This window comes from Danio rerio, chromosome 21, assembly GCF_049306965.1.
Source record: "Danio rerio strain Tuebingen ecotype United States chromosome 21, GRCz12tu, whole genome shotgun sequence".
Lineage (NCBI taxonomy): Eukaryota > Metazoa > Chordata > Actinopteri > Cypriniformes > Danionidae > Danio > Danio rerio.
The window spans coordinates 35,135,779-35,159,690 of NC_133196.1; the positions used below are offsets into that span (position 1 = coordinate 35,135,779).

At 35.3% G+C, this 23,912-nt stretch overlaps 1 protein-coding gene and 1 long non-coding RNA gene across 4 annotated transcripts in view; one reads left to right on the plus strand and one right to left on the minus strand.

The window, feature by feature from the left end:
- Positions 1 to 7,533: 7,533 nt before the first annotated feature.
- On the minus strand, positions 7,534 to 17,902 carry zgc:123105. Of its 2 annotated transcripts, none has more exon segments than NM_001365567.1 (9): positions 7,534 to 8,941; positions 10,864 to 11,024; positions 11,123 to 11,226; positions 12,618 to 12,742; positions 12,839 to 12,947; positions 14,629 to 14,822; positions 16,148 to 16,255; positions 17,091 to 17,202; positions 17,713 to 17,902. In NM_001365567.1, coding segments are annotated over 7 exon segments (933 nt in total). In that variant the 5' UTR covers positions 16,176 to 16,255; positions 17,091 to 17,202; positions 17,713 to 17,902; the 3' UTR covers positions 7,534 to 8,729.
- The window catches only part of LOC141380025 (uncharacterized), a 60,581-nt gene continuing 54,122 nt past the window's right edge, over positions 17,454 to 23,912 (plus strand). The window contains exons 1-2 of one of the 2 annotated variants that reach the window (XR_012397272.1): positions 17,454 to 18,000; positions 19,768 to 19,908. This is a non-coding gene — a long non-coding RNA (uncharacterized lncRNA). Of the gene's footprint in view, positions 18,001 to 19,767; positions 19,909 to 23,912 lie in introns of those variants that run through there. The other variant, XR_012397273.1, reaches the window with a different exon arrangement.

Consider the following 23,912-nt stretch of genomic DNA (forward strand, 5'->3'; position numbering starts at 1 on the left):
TATGAAAACATGAATTCTCCTGAATTATTTTTTCTTCTATTTTCTTTCTGAAAACTAGCAAATGGCGATTGATTACTCAAAACTTGTAACTGTTGCATATTTAAAAATAAATTATTGAATGAAACTAATTTAATGAAAAAAACATAAATAAACCACTCTGACGATCTGTAAATAATCTTTAGTTATTTACACCCACCGGCCACATTATTAGGTCCCGTTGCTCCCAAACAGAAATTTCTACTCAGCCAATCACATGGCAGCAACTCATTGCATTTAGCCGTGTAGACACGGTCAAGATGATCTGCTGCAGTTCAAACCGAGCATCAGAACAGGGAAGAAAGGTGATGTAAGTGACTTTGAACGTGGCATGGTTGTTGGTGCCAGACGGGTTGGTCAGAGTATTTCAGAAACTGCTGATCTACTGGGTTTTTACACACAATCATCACCAGGGTTTTAAGAGAATGGTCCGAAAAAGAGAAAATATCCAGTGAGCTGCAGTACTGTGGTTGGAAATGCCTTGTTGATACCAGAGGTCATAGGAGAATGGCCAGACTGGTTCGAGAAAGGCAACAGTAACTCAAATAACCACTCATTAGATATGCAGAAGAGTATCTCTATATGCACAACATGTTCAACCTTGAGGTGGATGGGCTACTGAGACTACAATTGGCACAGGCTCACCAAAATTGGGCAATCAAAGATTGGAAAAAACGTTGCCTGTTCTGATGAGTCTCGATTTCTGCTGCGACATTCAGATGGTAAGGTCAGAATTTGGCATCAACAACATGAAAGCACAGATCTATCCTGGCTTGTATTAACGGTTCGGGCTGGTGGCGATGGTGTATTGGTGTGGGGAATATTTTCTTGGCACACTTTGGGCATATTAGTATCAACTGAGCATCGTGTCAACGCCACAGCCTACCTGAGCCTTGTTGCTGACCATGTCCGTTCCTTTATGACCACAGTGTACTCATCATTTGATGGCCAATTCCAGCAGGATAATGTGCCATGTCAACTCACAGGGGTTTCTTGAACATGACAATGAGTTTACTGTACTCAAATGTCCTCCACGGTCACCAGTTCTCAATCCAATACAGCACCTTTGGGATGTGGTGGATCACGAGATTCCCATCATGGATGTGCAGCCGACAAATCTGCAGCAACTGCATGATGCTATCATGTCAATATGGACCAAAATCTCAGAGGAATATTTCCAGTACCTTGTAGAATCTATGCCACGAAGGATTAAGGCAGTTATGAAGGAAAAAGTGGGTCTAACCCGGTCCTAGTAAGGTGTACCTAATAAAGTGGCCGTAAGTGTATAACTATTTTTTTTTTTTTTTCTCTCACACAAACATTCAGTTGGTACATTTTAGGTACACCTGCTCGGCTGCTCAGTAGCACAAATTTCTAAGTAGCGACTTGGCAGAAACAAAGTGCATTCAGGCATGTAGATGAGAAAAGATATGCTGAAGTTCCAGCTGCATCAAAACCAGTTGGTTAATCCACAGTCTTTCTAATATACAAGTCAGTCAAGGGACAATTAAGATACTTCAACTGAACTAACCTGCATGTCTGTGTGCTGTGGGAGAAATCCAGACTGTGAAAGACTGTGAAAAGACAGACTGTGAAAGACTGGGAAATCCAAACACTGACACAGGGAGAACAGGCAGACAGAAAAGCCTCCTGTCCCTGTTGGGAAGGTGTTCCTAAAGTCAACGAGTGAATGCTACATCATGGTTATCTATTTTCATTCTATATTTTCTAGTTGGCATTTGGACTCAGAACATCCTATTACAGAGTAAATGTATAAATTAAAGGGTTAGTTCACCAATAAATAAATAAATAAAATAAAATTATATTAATTACTTACCCTCGTATTATTCCAGACTTCTGAGATCTTTGTTCATCTTCAAAACACAAATTAAAATATTTTAGAATAAATCGGTGAAATCTCTTAGAAGTCCAGAAAACATTTCATCTGACTTCAGCAGTTCAACTATATTAATACTACATGTTAATATCATTCACAAAACTGCATTAACAATCAAACTGCATAAACAATTCTTTTTGCCAATATCTTCTCTTCCATGACAAGCCAGGCTGTGAATTCAAAATGAACAATACAACATAATACCAATAGAGTCAGTAGTGAAAAAAAAATTGAGTTGAAAAAGAACTGAGTATTGTATTGTATAAATGCACATTCTGACCAGATGTGGAAGACAGCGAACAAAGTCACATTTACAGTTTTATTGGTGCATAAAAGTGTTCTTGGAGCTTCATGTGATTAAAGTTGAACCACTAAAACCTCATGGAATATTTTGACATTATTTTAGTTATTTAAAATTTCTCAGAGAGATGCCAATGGTCTAATCTGATTTGATTGTTTATGCTAAGCTAAGCTAAAAGTGCTCCCACCAGATATGAAGATCAGTTGAATTGATGAAACAATTATAAATCTAAACTGTTTATTGTGGGGGAGTTGAAAACAAATAATATTAGTAATAATTATTAGTCTACATGCAAAAAAAAGTGAAGTGCTCCCTTAGTTTGTGGTTGTGGCTATGCTTATTTTTTGCATAGCACCAAACTATTTAGGCAGAGTACTGTTATTAAATTATATATATATATATATATATATATATATATATATATATATATATATATATATATATATATATATATATATAATCGTGTGTATAAAGAAAGAGAATCAAACACGGAGAGTCTCAAAATCCTTTTGTAAAAAGAACTACTTTCTTCCAGCATTTATTCACATCTGCAGCTGACATCAGAACAGCAAAAACTGTTGCTCATTCATCAACGCCACTTTAGAGCTAGTATTTGAATGATTCTCTGGCTGTTTAATGTTAAAGTGATGACAAAACAGTGTTTTGCTCACATTTTGAGATTATAAGGCTAAAAGGCATGAAATGTCATCCGTCTACAGAGAATTCAGAGTATTTCTCTGTTGCAATCGGGAGATCACAATATTAATATGGTATAAATACAGCACTTCAACATACAAAATGAAATTATGCAATTTTTTATGGCTTATTATGCTTCTCTCACCATTTTGTGGATGAACATCGTCATCCGTCTTTACTCAAAGACAGGCTAATGGCCGCCGACGCACTGTCTCACGGAAATTAACGTTAAAAAAAAACTGCAACATAGTAGCAATCTAAACAACTACATTCTACATACTAAAAAAGCCACAGGGGAATGAACCACTGATTACTGTAGCATGTGTTTTTGGCGGGCAGATGACCTTTCAGCCACAACCCAGCACTGAAAGTGCACTAACTCAAGAAAACCCAGTGCTGGTGTAACCCCACCAGTCCCACTGTACCCACCCCGCTCCAAGCTGGGATCGAACCAGCGTCCCTCCGCATTGCAGTCGGTTGCTCTAACAAGGAGGCTAAAGACCATGGCCTTTAGCATCTGTCGCTAGAGCACGTTTAGAGTTCAGAGGAGTGAGGTTTACCTGCACAGCACTTACTAGCTGGCCTCCATTACACTCACAGCCCTAAACCTCACTCCCATCCGGGTCACGGCACCAATAAACCTCGCCTATCTTACTACACCCAACCAGCTCCAAGCTGGGATCGAACTGGCGACCTTCAGCATGGGAATTTATTGTTCTAACAAGGAGCCTAAAGACCATGGTCACTGCCATCCGTCACTTGAGCACCTTAGGAGGTCAGAGGAGTGAGGTTTATCTATACAGCACTTACTAGCTGGCCTCCGTTACACAGGGAACAACCCACACATTCTCATTCATACACATACACTTCGTCCAATTTAGTCAAAATGAGTCCAAAATCTCTGTGAAACCAGAGATCCGGAAAGCAAACCACCATGAGCATGGGGAGAACATGCAAACTCCACACAGTAAGGCCTCCTAGCCTAGACAGGACATAAACCAGTGACCCAGCCAACATGACACCATATTTAAGTGAACTAACACTTAAAAATGAATTAACCAAACACTGTCTAGAACAGTGCGTCTCAGCCACGTTTCTAAAAGCCCACCAGCACTGCATGTTTTGGATGTCTCCTTTGCCTGTCACACCATTAGTGGTCTTTCAGTCCCTGCTAATGAGCTGAGGATCTGAATCAGGTGTGTTTGGTTAAGGAAACATAGAAAATGTGCAGAGCTGGTGCTCCAGGAAAGTGGTTGAGAAACACTGGAATAGAATAACAACATATTTAACAGCTACTGGTATTGCAAACTGTGAAAGTTTTACATTTCTTAACATTTCCATAAAAAACGCTCTTCCTAAACCCTCACTGGTATGAATAATAATGACCCAATTGAAAAAAGCTCTTCTGATGTCATCTCGAGTACGTGTGATGATCATAATCACGATAGTGTGCTTGAATCACAGATGGTGGCTGTTTTGTGAGTAACATTAGATTTGCAATCAAGCTTCATACTTTCACACCACACAGCATGAGCTGTGAAGCGCCGTCCACATGTTGCAGTCAGACTGTGATCTCATGGCTTTATCATAGTGACTCACATATAAAACACAGACCCTCACACTTTGAACTGGGTGGACCGCCAGTCTCCATATTAAATCCAGACGTCCCACCGCGACTGCCAAACGTAGGAAATGACCTACGATGCGTCAGTGTGTAAAACTACAACGTCACAGAGGGATTGGAAAGGGGAATCTAGGAGGAGGTGTGTATGTATGTGTGTGTGTGTTGGGGCGAGGGGCAGGACTTCCAGGAAAGTGTATTTACTATGGCAGCAGTGGATGTGAGGTGACTGCCAATGGAGACGTTTATGAACCAGAGAAACTGAGAAAACACTGAAGGATGAAGCAAGTGTCAGATGTTAGTTAAGGATTTACTTTTTGTGGGAAGTGTTTGCATTGCATCAAAAATTTCTATCATGGTTCATCTGAGATGAGTTGATTCACTGAAAGAGTTTTAGGAGTGTGCTGTCTCCTTGTGGCAGACTCAAATATTACAAGAATAAGGGAATATGTCACATGACCAGAAAATGAAGAAAAATAAGATTAAGTACTTAACTACACTGTAAAAAATGCTGGGTTCCACACAATTACTTCATGTTGCCCCAACACAAATTGCTTCAGTTTACTTAATCGCTTTTTTGTTGTTTTTTTTTTTGCTGTTGCAAATTTAAATTGACTGAACAGGCCTGTAGTCAGCCTGGTGAAAGGGGTGGGGGGGGTTCTCAAACCTTTTGGCAGTCAAAGGCCTCATTTAGGCTACTATTTCATTATGAGACTTCAATACTGCATTTTAGTGACAATTTAAGCACTATTTTAGCTGAAATAGATTGTCGTGTGCCATGATAACCCAAAAAAGTACATTTAAAAACTGGATAACAACAATAGCCAAATCAGTATTCAAATTATTTTTAATATGGGACCTTTTCATTGGTCATTTTTTTGTTTCCAAAGTCCAAGATTTAGCATAAAAGTTACTTGTAAAATATTTTCTCTATTTAAAAACAATACAGTAACCAAAGATGACTTCACTTAAGTCGGATTGTATGTTTTCTGTATGAACAGCTGGATGTTGAACTCATGGAAAATAATTGTGTGCATTGGCCAAAACTGATTAGCTGAAGTCACACCGAGCGACAGCCAACAGAGGGTTCCACTTGGTCTTAAAACCTTTTCTGATGAATTCTTTTTACTATTTATGATGGAATAACAGTCAAAATAGGACAAATTAACCCATTTAAGTTAACTCAGTTTTTCGAACCACTTAAACCACCCTGACCACGTGCCTGTCCCCCCAAAAAACTTAAGAATTGTGTTGTTTCAACTCATTTTAAATAAATAGTTTGAGCAAACAGCAAAGTCATTTTTTGAGTGTACACTGAAAAAAAAAAAATTTTGCTAAAATGTTGCACACAATTTTAATGGGCTGATTTTTACACAAAGAATTTAGAAATGTTCAACTTAATTTTGTTTGTTTAAATACAGCACAAATAAATTGTTTGCAACCACTTACCTTAAAAAAATGTAGTAAATCCGATGAATAATTATTCAGCGTACAATCAAGTTTGAATCTAGCTTTCTTTTTTGCTTCCATTTTTGTTTTGGTGAATTTTTTTTTTTTTTTAGACTTATTTTATTGGCAGCTAGCGGTTAATATTGATTCTGTAAACTAACTTTATATTAAACAAATATATTCATTACACTGAAACACAAAACAAAGGCAAAAATGTGTTTTTATTTTATTTTACCAATATTTAACCAGGAAGTCTCATTCAGATTTAAAATATCTTTTACAAGTGGGACCTGGCCAAGAAAACAGCCATACAGTAAAACAATTTAAAAATACATAAATTACATAACATTTTATTAGTCCTCTCAACAATAACAACCACGTGCTTCCAATACCGCTCTTTATAACACCTTTAAATTCACCGAAAGACAAAAGTTTATTTAATTTGAAGTCTTTTTACAAATTATTCCATCCCCAATAAGAAAATACAGTTTTAGCCAGCTCTGTATATCATTGATCAATCATTATAACCGATATATCGTGAAACATTATTAAATAATATCATTATTGTTTTATAATTTTTTTTGTTAAAATAGAATTTATGTCTTCAGTTTCAGAAGTTGCAAAAAAAAAAAAAAAACATTGAACATACCTGGATATTTTATGGAAACCAATTCACATTTCCTTTGTTTAATACATTAGAATTTATATTCTAAGAAATAATGGGTTATTCAAACACAAATTGGGTAAAACAATTGTACCTATTACACCAAGAATTGAGTTTAAATGACCCAGCATTTTTAATATAGGGTTACAAATCTTTTAAAACATTAGTTTCACAGGTCTAAATAACATCAATATTTTAGAAGCAATATTTATAAAAGATTAACCCAACAATTTTGCTTTTCTCTCAAATAAAAACCATCTTCAAACTTTTAAACAAATGTAGTGTTAGCGTTAAATTTTTAATCACTGACTTCTAAACGAATAAACAAAACAGTGCTATAAACAAGTACTCATTCATTCATTTTCTTTTCGGCTTAGTCCCTTTATTAATCAGGGGTCACCACAACCGAGTGAACCACGCCACCGTTATGCCCCTAAACAGGTACTTATTTGCATATTTATTTTATGAAAATAATAAAAAACAAACAGCAAAATGGGTCAACACAGTGGCTCATGGGTTAGCAGTCTCACAGAAAGAAGGTCGCTGGCATTTCTGTGTGAAGTTTGCATGTTCTCCCCGTGTTTGTGTGGGTTTCCTCCAGGTGCTCCAGTTTCCCCAACAGTCCAAAGACATGCGCTATAGGTGAATTGAATAAGCTAAATTGGCCGTAGTGTGTGTGAATGAGTGCGTATGGTGTTTCCCAGTACTGGGTTGCAGCTGGAAGGGTATCCGCTGTGTAAAACATATGCTGGATCAGTTGGCTATTCATTCCCCTGTGACAACCACTAATGAATAAATGGACTAAGCCAAAGGAAAATGAATGAATGAATAAACAGCAAAATGCAGTAAAGAAACTCACAAGCCAAAAATGTATTTACATAAATTTATTCATGTATTAACAGATCCAACCAGATCAAAGTAAATACATGTCACTTTTTGGAAAACTGAAAAGACTTTAAACTAGTAACAAAAATAGAAGAAATTCTCTGTCCAGAGCAGTTACATTAAATAACATTTCAGCCAACGCTTTTTAGCCTTCAGTCAATTTAGTGACCTTGTCATTTTTCACACCGTCCTTGACACGACCGTATCACAACGATGCTTTAAACGTCATAATACACAACAGCAAAGACTTAAAGAATTAAGTTATCACTGAACCCATTGCGTATTAATGATGCCACACAGATCACAACATCATCACTGACTACATACACATGACAGTGGCTCTAGGCAGATGAAAAACGCTGTTTTTCTAACCTCTTGTGATGGAATGTAAAATCCAACACATTAAAACACTTTTCTTCATAGTCAGCATTAAAGGGGTAGTGCACCAAAAAAAAAAAAAAAAACATGTTTTATTAATTATCTCACAATTTACACCCGTTTCACTTTCTGTTGAACACAAAAGATATTCTGAAAAATGTGGTGGAACCCAATAGTCCATTTTTTCCTACTATGAAATGTTAAGAACTACCATTTAATAAAAACAAAACAAAGTAAATGAAATTGAAAGGTAAATTTATTTTTGGGTGAGCTTCCCCTTTAATATTTACAGCAGAGTACATAAAACAACACCAAGGCACAAACAACCTGCATACATACTAACAAAATAACACTTTAAAGGATAGTTCACCCCAAAAAAGTTCTATTTAACACTTGTTTCAAGACTTCTCCTTTTGAACGTGTACACACATGCAAACAAACAACACTTTGAACCATGTTGGAAACTGGCAGCCATTGATGTTCACAGTATCCAGAATTCCTTCATTTGAGAGCATTTATTTGTGAATAAGTGGCAGAACTTTCATTTTTGGGTGAACCGGCCCTTTTAAAACTGATAAATTAGAATGGAAAGAAAAAAGGCTACCAATAAGACAATGGCACCAACGAAAGTACACACAACTTCTTCTGAGGACAAACATTCACTTGAGACACCAGCAAAATGATGCGTGTCTGATGTGGAAAGCAGTGATGATGAAAGCACTGGGGAATTAGAGAGAGGGTAGACCAGCTACAAGTTCACTATGAGTACAGCAGAGGTGGATGGATGGAGGGAGGGATTCTTTCAGAATCCAGATGGTGTGAGGACGTTCATGTCCCGGTGTTTGAGTTTGTGAGGACGGGTCACCTGTCTCTTTCCATCCATGGTGGGGATCTCCATCTTAGGGGGAGCTTTGAAGTTTGTTGGATCTTCGGCCAGGCGGGTGGCCTGGGCCTTCATTACTTCCATTGGGGTGGGTTTCTGAGCGCCCTTATAGGACTGCAGGGCAAAGCCCCCTGTGAACACACAGGAATGATGATGGGTGTGTTGACATTGACGAAAGGGCGAAGTCTGATGAACCGCAAACATCCAAAGAAACGCATGTGTGAAAATTGCTCCGCAGAGTTTTATTGTGTTTTACATACAGTAGCAGTAGAAGTTAGTTCCTGTTAGTAAATTTGATTACTTGAGCAGTGTTAATGGAGAGGTGGAAGGCAGTGGACAAACTTGAGACGATTGGTGGTCTAAATGATGCACCGTAAGACATAAAATTATGTGATATAAAGTCTGGGATCTGTAATTATTCTGAAATGGAGGCATTTATGCCTAGTAAGATTGTAATATGGTTTTAGAATGTAAAATATGTGTTTTATATTTTAGTGTAGTATACAATGTGATTTATCCCATGATGGCAAAGCTGAATTCTTTGTTGTCTTTAGTGTCTTCAGAAATCATTCTGATATGTGGATTTGATGGTAAATCTTTTGCAACACTTCAAAATGTCTGTACTATCACTTATGGTCAATTTAATGCATCTTGCTTAACAAAATGTATTATTTAAACAACATTTAAAGCCTTAATACATTGAACCTCTCAAAATCTCAGCGGAGGATCAACTCGATCAATAAGCAACTCCACAAACAGCAGCTTTACTTATTACTAACCTGTTTGCTCTTATTTAAAGATGGACCAAATTCTCTCTAAACAGATTATATTTTAATGAGGATTTTGCTATGTAATTGTAACAGATTTCTATCTATTATGTAGTCAGTGTACTCATTATATACATTTCTAAATTAATATCTACATAAAATTAAGTTAATTTTCCAACACTAACTCTAATTTAATTTTCCTCTTTTATAAAAATTTAAAAAAAATAAATAAATAAAGTGTCACAATGAGAAGAGGAAATCAAGATAAAACGAAAACTAAAGATATGTGCATATGAGCATGTTAGGGCTGGGGGATTTGGCCTAAAATTTAAATCTTGATAAATTGAACATTAATTCGATTACGATTAATGAACAATTATTTTATTAATTTATTTTATTCACTGACAAATTTTGGACAGTATTACACGTGAGGTATTTTTTATTGAAGGGTGCATTACTTGATTTTTGAAGTAATCGAAGGAAACACACACTATCTACTATCTATGAATATCTATGAACGTTGAATAACTGAAATTAAAATGCTAATTGCCTAAAACTTGGTAAGGAAAGCAATCAGAAAAAAAAAAAACGACATGGAAAAAATTTGATCGATTATAGGTTCTTAATTCATTTCGATTAATCGCCCAGCCCTAGTGCTTGTTTATGATATAAGTATGTGTACCTTAAATGAGTAAAAATACATTGTTGCTGCATTGAACTACTGGAAAGGAAAAAGCACTGACACAGCACAAGTATGAACCTTTCTAATGCATATGTCTGAAGTACCAGTGCTCATGCAAGTGAGCAAATAGACAAAAAAAAAAAGTTGTAAACTTTAGGCTTTCGTCACTCCAAATATCCTAAGTACAATCTAATGGTTTAATTACTTCATTTAATTACTCATTCATTGCAATAAAATGTCTAATGAGGTTTGTCAAAATTGTCACTGCAGGAAACACTGGATTTTTAAGTACATCAATTAATTTAGGAGTAGATTGGAAACAAATCAACAAGGTTGGAAACAATAAGTTTGATTACGACAAAAAACATAATGACCAAAACACCACAATTTACTGTTATTACATACCCTTCATTCATGTGAAGTAGAAATAATAATCATATCTAAGCAATCATGCTGATTGTTTTCATCTCTGACTGTTACATTGACAGTCAAATTAAATTACTTAAACAAAAAGCATCATTTTGAGATTAAAAGAGATAGGCAGAAGTAGTTTTTAAAGGGTAAACTGCATCATGTGCTTTACCTGATGTGTCTGGATCTGTACCTGGGTCAGTAGTGGACTTGCTGACTTGAGGCCGAGGTCCAAAAACCCCCCAGCGCTCTATAGGTCCCTCAGCTGAAGCCAGATCTACACTGGAACTGGAGCTGGTGCTCATCTCAGAGCCGGTGAGAGAAGCGGTGGAGCCCTGACTGTTGAACCAACCCCTGCCAAACACACGCACACACAAATACCACCTTGTTTCTCAGCCGTCAACATGATTAATTCAAAACAAAGTGTGTGAAGCCATTGACTGTTTCAGCACCTGCGCTTTTGCTTGGGTGAGGATTGAGGGGTCCCAGCAGGCGTAGACTGATTAGATGATGGCTGCCTCTCTTCTTTGGCATCCGTGCTTTGCATTTGAAGCTTCTACAACATCCAAAACACAATTTATGGTTTTAAAAAGCCTACTGAAAGAGCCTGCGGAACCTCTACCTATTAAGTTGGAACTATACTGCCATTCTGGCGTAATAATGCAGGAACAGCATCTGCAATGATATTATGCAGCACCTGAAAATAGTCCCCAGCTAGGTAACAGCATTGGTAAACCAACATAGATTCTTTATTATAACAGAATGAGTGTAGTATGATAGCTCCCAGTCACGTCGACCTAGAAAATAGTAAATTTAAATTTTTTGGTCGGTCTTGGTACACAATATTACTAAAGAAGAGTCACTCTTTAAAGAGCCCCTTTAATAAGTTTTTGAAAATGACCTTCAATGCAGTGTGTAATACAATGCCAAGTAAATGAAAACATCTAGCTGAGGTTTGAATCTAAAAGTGCACCGTGTTTAAAACTATTGATTCTTTAACGAAACAGTCCACTCGGAGTCAAATAAATGAATCCTGTTGGGTTTGGATCTTTTGCCTGAACGCATCAACGTCAATACGGTACATCACCAAATATGCAGTGCCGGATCCAGTAAAACATGAATGTGCTTTTCCCTTCAGACATAAGCAGAGCAGACTGGGTCATTGGACCAATCACAGCAAATTAGCCTCACTCAAAAGAAGGGGTTTGGGAACAAATAGATCACTAAACAAGTCATGTGGGAGTCGTTTGGATAATTAGGTGAAAATAAATGCATATTATAAGACAGTGAAAGTGTTTTTTTGACCTTGCATGCATTTCAGCATGCTGTTAGAGACCCCCAAAACAAAAACATGATCTTTTATAACTCAACAGGGGCTCATTAAATAGGAAAATTATTTAATACCCTTTTTAAAACATTTAGTGAGATGCTAAAGGTCTGATCTGATTTAATGACTTATGCTATACTATGCTAAAAGTGCTCTCGCCAGACCTGGAGATCAGTTGAATGGATTTAAAAATGGTAAATCCAACTCAGCCGAGTATTAACTCAGAGTATTAACACTGGAGCTAACAGAAATCTGTGACTACCACAATGGCTATAGTGGTTATTGTGACCATTCATACAAGATTTTGCATTCGTAGACATAACTGACTGTTTTAAAGACATTTATTTTGAGCTGTCGTATATTTAGTCTATCCAGTGAAGCGCAAAAAGAGACTGAAAGAAACACAATAACAGTGGATAAAAATTAAGTTCTCTACAATGCCTCTCTAGATTTTTAAACTAAAAAAAGTTTACAAAAAAAAAAACAGAAATAAGCTGCTGAAACTGCATAAATGAATAAAATAAAATGATGGAGAGAGAGCAGCAAGTATTGATATTGCAGAATCCTATAGTTACACACAAGTTTTGAATATTGATTCCTTTGACAACACCTCTACCTACATGCATGGACTCGGCCAGACGGTGGTAGCGGGTCTCCTCTGCATTTAGGCCTTTGTGTGGAGTGTAGCCTGTATCAGTCAGTCCTGCCTGCTTCTCAAACTTTTGCATGCTTTCCTGGGTCTGCTCTGTGGAGGAACAAAGCAGGTCAGATAAGGACCAAATATTTCTTCTGTCAAGCAGCAGTTAACATTGAGAAATGTGAGTCAAGGTAACACACTTACTGATGATGAGGGAGTTCATGACAGAAGAGGCTTTAGCTTTCACCACAGGGATTGGTTTAGTGGATTCAAAAGAAGCACTTTGTTTTACTCCTCCTTCTGATTCATCCTCCTAAACATATGCAGAAATCATCAAAAGAATAGCAAGTCTTCTTAAACTTGAATAAAGCAAGTTTTAGTTTATGGCGCCCCCTAGTGGTATATATGGAATACGCAGGAAACGTATGATTACAAATATTCTGTTTAAAAAAAAACAAAACTAATCAAACTGAATTATTTAAGGTTTCACATTTAATCTGATTTATGACAATTGTAATATATTTATATATTTTAACAACAGTAGCGTCGGATATATAATATAGTTATATGTTGTATGAACAAATTTTACAAAAAATCTAACTTGCAGGACGACTTTTTCCCAATTGCATATTTTGTTAACAAAAGGTTGCATTGCAACAACATGCCAACTAATTCTCATTTGAGTATTAGTACACTGTGTGCTTAATCTGTTCATACTGCTCCTTCAACACATTTAACTGACTATAAGAAACTTTGCAAGTACATATCAACTTAAACTAACCTTAACCCCAACCTAACAGTCTAATTATATTCTAATGAAAATTAGTTAATATGTAGATGCAATGTGACTTAAATTAAACAAAATGTGTTAAAGAAAACAGAAGAGATACGTTAAAGAAGAAATTAGTAATAGATGAATGATCTGTGTGGTAATGGAGATGGGAAAATTATAAGCTTGTGCTTCATCCCACTCCACTACGACCATGTTGAAATGTATATTTTTCTAAAGAATTTTTATGGATGATATTTCTGTTTGTAATAAATCAAATCAAATCAAAGGAAACATCAAAACAACATGATACCGATTTTCAAATCATGTTAATTTTACATCAATATGTATATCTGACAAATGCAAATTAATCAATTGAAATTAAGTTACAATTTTTAAAAAGACGAACGTTGTGGTTTTATTTGGACTAAAGTTAATGAAATGATGTCTACATCACGAAAATTTTGTCTACATTTTTATCATTATTGTTCTATTTATTTAAAGACCAAAAAAGTAAACAGAAAGTCTAAATGGGAAAAAAGCACAAAAAGCCTGAGAAACTAAGACCTTCAAAAACCAAAAAACAAGTTTAAAAACAACAACAACAACAAAATATATAGATATTGATTCATACATAAAAATGATTCCTAGGCTTGTTCACTTTTAACAGTCAAAGTTGTTTTGCAGCTCTACATGTTATGTGCACTTATTTGTACTTAAAAATGTTTCTTTTAAATTTACCAAAATTATTTGCATATATTTTGTATTGCTTTTGTAGTGTTTTCTAAATGCACCATGGGTCTGGGAGTAAAGTAACTTCAATGCACAGTATGTCTGTACTTGTGGCAGAGCTTACAATAAAGCTGACTTTGACTAACACTATATTGAACAACACAAAGCCAGCCTATTTTTTACTAATTTCATTTTAATGTATAATTTATACAACTTCTATTGTTTAAGGTGATTGTGCAACGAAAGACTGTCTAAATGAATTTAATTTTACACCATTATTAACAAAATACATTTATGTGCAGTAATAAAATAAAAACTAGACAAATCTGAAAATGTATAAAAAAAATTTAAACATGCAAATATGAGAACCTCTGACCAACAAAATCATAACACACAAACACGTCAGCTTGAAATCTAGATAAACATGAACAGACTTTGCACAACGAGTTGGTTTGACCTTCAGTTCAGCACAGAATAAGCACTGCACACGCACCTCAGCGAGTCGTGCAAACTTTCTCTCGGGTATAACTGGTCGCTTCCATAGGTTGCTGATATTAATGTCAGATGGAGGTGGAGACATGGGCCTCTCCAGGTTATCATCATAGCTGAGAGCTCGACGGGTCATCCCAGCTGGGATAGACATCCCTCCGAGGAGACCCTCTGAAGAACCTGGACCTGCTTCCAGGGCTGAGGTAAAAGAACAAAAGGCAGTCAGAAACATCTGAACAAAGTCACAATGTAATGCCCTAACGAAAAATAAAAAAAGAAAAAAACTGATGTGATAATTGTTTAAGGTATTCAAATGCACACTACTGGTCAATTTTTTTTAGATCAATAACCTATTATTATTTTACTATAATTTTATCTAATGATTTTATTTTATTTTGAGATAGTGTACTTTAAAATAGTCGTTTTCTTAATGTAGATTAAAATATTTTTTCATGTGATTTAAAGATCAATTTTCAGCATGTTTACTACAGTCCTCAGTGTCACATGATCCCTCGGAAATCATTTTATTATGATGACCTGCTGCTCAAGAAACACATATTATTGACATTGATGAAACTGTTTGGATGTTTCTTATTTTTGTGCAAACCCATACGGCACGTTTCAAAAGCACCATTAAAATTTATTTACTTTCATTCATTCATTGAGAACACATTTGAGCAATTCCAACATTATGGACGTGACATTTGCAGTAAAGATTTAAAACATAAATTCACATAGAAAGTACGTGTTTACATTATAGTGAAACATCTGTTTATATTATCCAAAACAACTAACCACAGAGTAAGGGGAGCAAAAAAAGATAAATCTGTAAACATATTTAATACTTTAAATGAGGGAAATAAACATGCGTTATGGATGTGACCAAAAAGGTCAGCAAGTTTTACAGTTCACAACATACTTTGCAGAAATTCTGTGAATTAAACTGCAAAACCCAAAAGAAATTATGCTAATCAAAAGGATAAGAGTTGGCTCTCTATAAAACAAAAATTATTTATTTTATGTTATTTGACATTTTTGCATTTATGTGGAAAAAGCTTCGTTCGGATGCGACACCTCTCCGTTATGGATGTGACAGATGCAAAATTGGCACGTGTGTGACTTGGCAAAATTGGCAAGGTTGACATTTGCATGGAATTGCTCATTTAATTGTTCAAGAGTGAAAGAAAAAACAATCCTTGTGGTTAAAACTCAAAGTTCAAATTTAAAGTTTTAAAGTTAAATATTTTGCAGTTTTTCACAAAAAAAAAAAAAACGAAATGTTGTCAGAACTGATACCTATAAAATTCATTATTATTGATTTAGTACTAATAATAATTGATTGTAATGGAACAGCAGAGCAGTATATTATTACTATATCTGAAGAATCATATGACATTGATGAACAGACTTAAAACCTTTTAAAACTTTTTCAAATCACGGTATACCTTAAAAACGGATATCGTCCCATGCCTAATGTTAACTGTATGCTCAAGGAGTAAAACAAACAGGTTTCTCTCATTTACCTGGAAGATCTCCAGGTCTGGACACCATGGTAACGGAACAAAACGTTTCTGTTAGATCAGAAATGAAGAAAGCCTGGACAAACCCAATCAGGTCAGACCGATTCCAATCTACAGATGAAATCAAGAAAAAGAAACAAGTAACATATTAACCAAGCATTATTTGATCGTAGGGCCAAAGAACCGTTCAGGATTCAGCCTTAGATTAATCATTAAAGAGAAATACACAGTTCAGCAATCCTCTAGCATGATGTTCAACTGAGCCTTTGCATCAATGAACAATCACAATATCCTAAACAATGAATCAATGGTTGACTTTTTTATTATTATTTTATTTTGTATTAGGTTTTTTATATTATATTTACTTTTATTATTTTATCTACTCTTTTTGGTGTAGTTTATTTTAATTTCTGAAAAAAAAAATCTAACTAGCTATGGGCAAAAAAATCTGTATTGATATTTATAAAAAAAAAAAACAGAAGAAGATAAGAAAAAGAGAAAAAGAAAATACCATTAAATTATTAGTATTGAATTATTACCTGGTATTAGATGTTAAATAGTGGACACCACATGGGTAAAATAATACTACTACTACCACCACCAATATAAATTGTATTATTATTATTTGATGATGACCTATTCTATTTGATGTGCACCAACCAGATGTACTGTATTGGGGCATTACAAAACAAGTATTAATTGTGTTTCTTCACGTGGTGTCCACTATTTAACTATATGGTCACTTTTATGCCCAATGACAGACCCTAATGACAGCTTTAGTATCTTTTTGCCATGACAAAGAAAAATGAAAAAACAAGATATCTAAAAATAAAACCATTCCTAGATATGTATATTGCAATAGATGTATATAAATAAATATCAAAAGTGTGGTTTATGACTCCTTAAATTAAATCTTGTGTCATAAATAATTACATGTCTCTCTTACCAGTGAATGGCAGCTGACGCACCACTGCTAAAGCACAGGTTGATCTTTCTGACAAGCTGGGGTTTGCTTATTCAGCATTGTGGGACACCAGGTCGAGCACAGGCAGAAAGAACTGGAGAAGAGCCAAAGGAGCCATTAAAACAAGTTATAAATAAATGACGGCATAATAAACCAGTCGACAATGAAGATATAAAGTGCCACATAAAGTAGAAATGCACCTAAACGTGATATATAATATCCCTAAATCACACTATTTGAGTGTTAACGCAACAGTGAGCAGTAATGTGGTGGGAATCAGTGCATGTTGGCATTGGGATTACACCAGCTGTCCTGGTGATGTTACGTAATGCTTTCAGTCCTGATACCCGTTACATCAACAAAGCTAACAGACTAGCTGCGCCAAACAAAACAACCATCGTTAGCGTTGTTATCAAACATCATTTCGGTCAATGTTGAAATACAAAAAGAACACTTTTACTGAATACCGACTTGAATGTTAACAAAACCGCACTCTTTGTTGAACTGTATGTAAATGAGGCGAAGTAGCTGTTCATTCCAGTTTCGGCGACTTGAAACCGGTTTGGGGGGTGAGCTCGTGAACGCGCAAATCAATTGTTTTTACCTGCTGAAGTATTCCCGCGCTTCCCCTGCAGCAGCTAAAAGTCCAGCGCAGGTACTGGGAGAACGTGTAACCGAATGGCTAATTTGCACATCACAGACGCTTGAGAAGAGCTGACCTTCGTTTCTGCCATAACTTCGCCTTCATTGACAATAAGCCAACAGCCCAACACAGCTGGCTCTGCGGTTCTCGTGCAATCTCGTGAGACTTCGGCTTGTTATCGCAACAGCTTCTGCAGTGCGCCAACTAGCCGCACGGGGCAGCAAAAGACCTACATATACAGAAACACACGTACTGTATTAGTTATTTGTTCACCTTTTACGTGGCATGTGTATATGTTTACATGGTAACAAAACTATTTTCTGTTATTTTAGGTATTACATGATATTTTCCTATTTGTCTATAAATATTGATGTTTCAGTCGATCACGAATGTCCATCAAAAATTGTAAATTGCACTTTACCTGGATTAACAAGCTCTTCACCTAAATACTCTAATGTTATCACGTTTTGAATGATAGACAAATCATAAGGTTGACCTACCAGGTGAAGCATTAGGTTCAATTTCACATCCTCGTGCCTCCTTGAAGTTGTTTATATGGTTGCTTAACACTCACGTTCTTTCTTTTCATAACAAAATGAAAATTAACGATCACTTTATTGTTTTATCTATTTATTTTATAAGTAAAAGGTTTTTTTGTGTGTTTCCCAGTGATTGATTGCAGCTGGAATGGCATCCACTGAGTAAAACGTGCTGGATAAGTTGGCGGTTCATTCTGCTGTGGCGACCCCTGATTAATAAAGGGACTAAGCCAAAAAGAAAATGAATGAATAAATGAAGGGTTTTTTGTAAGTAACTTGTCTGCAGGTTAACCTACCAGGCCGCACAATTTTTTGGACTTCAAAGCAGGAACACCACCAATCTTTGAGATTAATTGCCTCTTAAAGTTTACATTTATTCATTCATTCATTTTCTTTTTGGCTTAGTCCCTTTATTAATCTGGGGTTGCCACAGCAGAATGAACCGCTAACTTATCCAGCATATGTTTTATGCAGCGGATGCCCTTTTAGCTGCAAACCATTTCTGGGAAACATCCACACACACTCATTCACACTTATACAGTACGGACAATTTAGCCTACCCAATTCACCTGTATCGCATGTCTTTGGTCTGTGGGGGAAACCAGAGCACCCGGAGGAAACCCACGCGAATCCTGGGAGAACATGCAAACTCCACACAGAAACGCCAACTGACCCAGCCGAAACTCGAACCAACGATCTTCTTGCTGAGGCGACAGCACTACCTACTGCGCCACTGCATCGATAAGTTTACATTAATATTTAAATTAAATAAATTAATTCAAAGTAATTACTCTTGTAAACTAAAAAAGTTTTTGAATGTAACTTGATTAAATACAAATTTGATTAACACCTATTTATATCTGTAATGAAATATTTTGTCATTTAAATACATAGCTAATGTATGTAACATACTGTAAATACATACTATGAATATGTACATACTAAATACATCACATTTATGCTCTGGGTTATTTTACATATATATTATGTTATTATTCACAGTACCTGGTTGCAGCTGGAAGGGCATCTGCTGTGTAAAACATATGCTGGATAAGTTGGCGGTTCATTCCGTTGTGGCGACCCCTGATGAATGAATGTATATAGTAATATATTGAAATTATGTTATTAAAGCAAGCAACTACTCTGTAAAAAATCTTGGTTGCCTTTAAATTTTAAGCTGAATAAAATTAACTTTATGAGTCAATTGAACTTATATTATATTAAACTGACTTAAACAGCTTGCGTAACTTATAAAATTAAATTAGAACATAATTAACTTAGATTAATAAGTTACAATAGACTAAAAACATATGCTGTCAGGACTAATTGATCATATTATTTTTTACAGTGTAAAGTATAAACAGGTTCGAAACAAATTATTCAAGTTCATATAATAAATGACAGTAACCATCTTTTCTGATTTGTGTTATAGTAATCTGCCTACTCAAAGCGTCACTGTGTCTTTATCTTCTCACAGGTTTGAGGATGCGTCTCTTTGGAATAAGCGCATGTTTGTGCTGTACAAAAGAACTGAGAATCTGGACAGTCAGAGGAGCCTCTTGACCTTTTGAGTTACAGGGGCTGATGAACTCATGTAAGAAACCCCAGTAAACCATAAGTAAGTACTAATGGCCCTAATCTAGGGCTTTGGGTATATGCAGGACCAGAGATGGCAAAATTACACTCATCCTTTACTTAAGTAGAAGTGCAGATACTCATGTTTAAAACAACTTTGGTAAAAGTAGAAGTACTGACTACATCTTTGTACATAAGTAAAAGTAAAGAAGTACTGCCTCAAAAATGTACAAAAGTAAAAAAGTAAAATGTACCCTTTTCAACCACAGTCCAAAGAAATGCGGTGTAGGTGAATAATAGGTAACTAAATTGGCAGTAGTGTATGTGTGTGTGTGTGAGAATGTTAGTGTGTATGGGTGTTTCCCAGTAATGGGTTGCAGCTGGAAGGGTATCCACTGTGTAAAACATAAGCTGGAATAATTGGTGGTTAATTCCACTCTGGCGACCCCTTATAAATCAGGAACTAAGTTTAAGAAAAGTGAGTGAGGATAGGTAGACCTCACATCCTATTGATACAATATTTTAAACTTACTTACATTAACAATTTTTATGTAAAATGTTTGTTACCAATTTTATGAAAGTAGCCAAGCAGCATCTCAACCTGTAACATAGCCTCACAACATTGCTCAATAAGGTGGCTTGTGTATCATCATGCTGACGCAAACTCACAGCATTCATCATGTAGTTTTGTGGTTGTTAAATCAAAAACAACAGCTGCAATTCATGTTCATATACTCTAAAATAATTCTGTAGCCCTGTCTATCTTTATAAATAATTACATTTTACTCTGCACTGAATTCTGTCCAAAATACATAACCTTTTATTTCAGTGTTTTCCCCCCCAGGGTATTGAGGTTATTTTATTTAATGAATAAACATTAATACTGTTACAGTTTTTCTAAGTAATTTTGTTCCATTTCTCAGATCAGAATTGAAATTCTCAAAACTCCCTGTTCAATCTTCAGATCATCATTGTGTCACTCACTTGTGCACATCAGAAAAGCAGCTTCTTATTATGAACAAGTTGCAAATGCTTTTGTAGATCTATGCAAATGATTATGTGCAATTCTCTGCTGTTTCCTACATTATCAATCACTTACGTCATGTTGATCAAAATGTATTATTTTGGTCAGTTGAATAGTCTCACTCCTCACAACATTTAATAATTTGATCATAAATTCAAGTCTTTACATAAAAAATGGCTGAACAAGTTGTCTTAATGACTTTTTTAATAACTTTCCATTACTTTTTTCTAAATCTGTCTACAACTTTTTCAAATGAAGGTCTAAAAGGAGGTTGTCCTATGTTTGCATGTTTATTTTGTTTGTTCTTTGTCCTGTGCAGTGCTGTTTTTTCCTTTCTGTATCATAATGACATGATCTGGCAACTATTTACAGTACAAATAGCAACAAAAACTATTGCCATCAGAACAACCTTATATACACTGTTATTGACAACATGACTATTAAGTAATTTGAGTCATGTCATTCTAACGCCACTGACATGTTCATTGACACAGAAACTTAGTTTTGAGAGATGAACTAAGGATTTTGAGAAGGACACTGGCTTTTGTAGGTTTCAATTCTGATCTGAGAAAGGTTGCAAAGTGACTGAGAAAAACTGTAATACATTTATTCTATGCTAAAAACAACATATACTACAATCTATAAAACACATGCATAATATTTTTCCACATATAAATTCAGGATATTTTGCATTATAATTTTATTCATAAATTGCCCAGTATAATTACTTTTGTTGTAAAATACTTGTTAAAATTATTAATTGAAGACAACAGTACAGGCCTACAGGTATATGTATAATCATATAGTCAATACAAATCAATAAAAACTGAAAAACGGCATAAATTCTGTTATTATGAAATATAAACTTATCAGAAATAAAGGAAATAAATTTTTTTAGAAAGTATTTGAAAGTTTGACTTAATATACAAATCTTTACAAAAAGCACTATATCTTGCAGTATTAGAATGAAAGACCAGAGAAATCGCAAGCAGTATAATCGGAAGTGGACAGAAGGCGTAAATATTTAAATGGTCTGTTTTTGAACTTGAATGTATCTCTGTTTACCTGTGATCCGAACAAGTGGGTTTCTTATTAGCGTGAAAGAGGGCAGCATTAGTCATGTTAATCGCCGACTCCCTCTGTCACATCTGCATAGTCATTCTAGCCTTTCTCATAGCAATCTTCATAAACTAGCCCACCCACGTACGGTGCGTGATAGCCTTGAAAAGGCCGCGCAGTGCAGCACGCAGGTGTGCAATGAGGAAAAATAGACTGCATCAACACTGCGTTCATGCGCAGACAAGAAATAATTTAGATTGCGCCACCAAACACATGAAAACGAAAGTAACGAGCCCGATTTAAAATTTTAAAAGTAGAAGTACAGATATTTGTGTAAAAATGTAAGAAGTAAAAGTAAAAAGTTGTCAGAAAAATAAGTTGTTAAGTAAAGTACTGATACCAGAAAAATCTAATTAAGTATAGTGAAGTATTTGCACTTTGTTACTTCCCATCTCACGCCCTGGAGCTTACCACCATGTTTTGCAGTTTATAATGAGTGACTAACAGAATGTATAGAAATGAAGTATAAACTAAATATTCATTCATTCATTCATTTTTTTGTCGGCTTAGTCCCTTTATTAATCCGGGGTCACCACAGCGGAATGAACCGCCAACTTATCCAGCAAGTTTCTAAGCAGCCGCAATCCATCTATGGGAAACATCCACACACACACACACACACACACACACACTCATACACTACGGACAATTTAGCCTACCCAATTCACCTGTACCGCATGTCTTTGGACTGTGGGGGAAACCGGAGCACCCGGAGGAAACCCACGCGAAGACAGGGAGAACATGCAAACTCCACACAGAAAGGCCAACTGAGCCAAGGTTCTAACCAGCGACCCAGCGACCCAGTACTACCTACTGCGCCACTGCCTCGCCATTAAACTAAATATAAATAATAAAATTTACTAAAAATGATTAAATCTGATAATAATATGTGGTCACATTTTTAACCATAAACCTTTTAACCAGACTTTTCTGTTGATCAATACAATTGATTTAAACGGATAGAAATAAATAATATGTTCTAAAAGTCAGCAGGTTGAGAAGCTTTGTCTATATATATATATATATATATATATATATATATATATATATATATATATATATATATATATATATATATATATACACAGTTGAAGTCAGAATCATTAGCCCCCTTTTGATTTGATTTGATTTTTTTAATATTTCCCAAATGATTTTTAACAGAGCAAGGACATTTTCACAGTATGTCTGATAATATTTTTTCTTCTGGAGAAAGTCTTATTTGTTTTATTTCGGCTAAAATAAAAGCAGTTCTTAATTAAAAAAAATAAAATAAAAAAATTTTGGGACAAAATTATTAGCCCCTTTAAGCTAATTTTTTTTCGATAATCTACAGAACAAACCATTGTTATACAATAACTTGCCTAATTACCCTAACCTGCCTAGTTAGCCTAATTAACCTAGTTAAGCCTTTAAATGTCACTTTAAGCTGTATAAAAGTGTCTTGAAAAATATCAAGTAAAATATTATTTACTGTCATCATAGCAACGATAAAATAAATCCATTATTAAAAATAAGTTTTTAAAACTATTATGCTTAGAAATATGCTAAAACAATCTTCCCTCGATTAAAAAGAAATTGGTGAAAAAAATAAACAGGGCGCTAATAATTCAGGGGGGCTAATAATTCTGACTATATATATATTAGATATATATAGCACTTGATCCCATGCAGTTTGCCTATAGGCATCATCGGGGAGTAGAGGATGCCACAGTTACTTTGTTTAATCTACTTTTTAAACATTTGGAAAAAAATGGTTCCCATGCCAGACTTCTGTTTGTCGACTTCTCTTCTGCTTTTAACACAATTTAACCTTACATTTTAATTAGTAGACTGCTGGAACAGTTTGACGTTATAGTAATAACTTGGTGGGCTGGATCCTTAATTTTTTAACTAATCGTGAATGG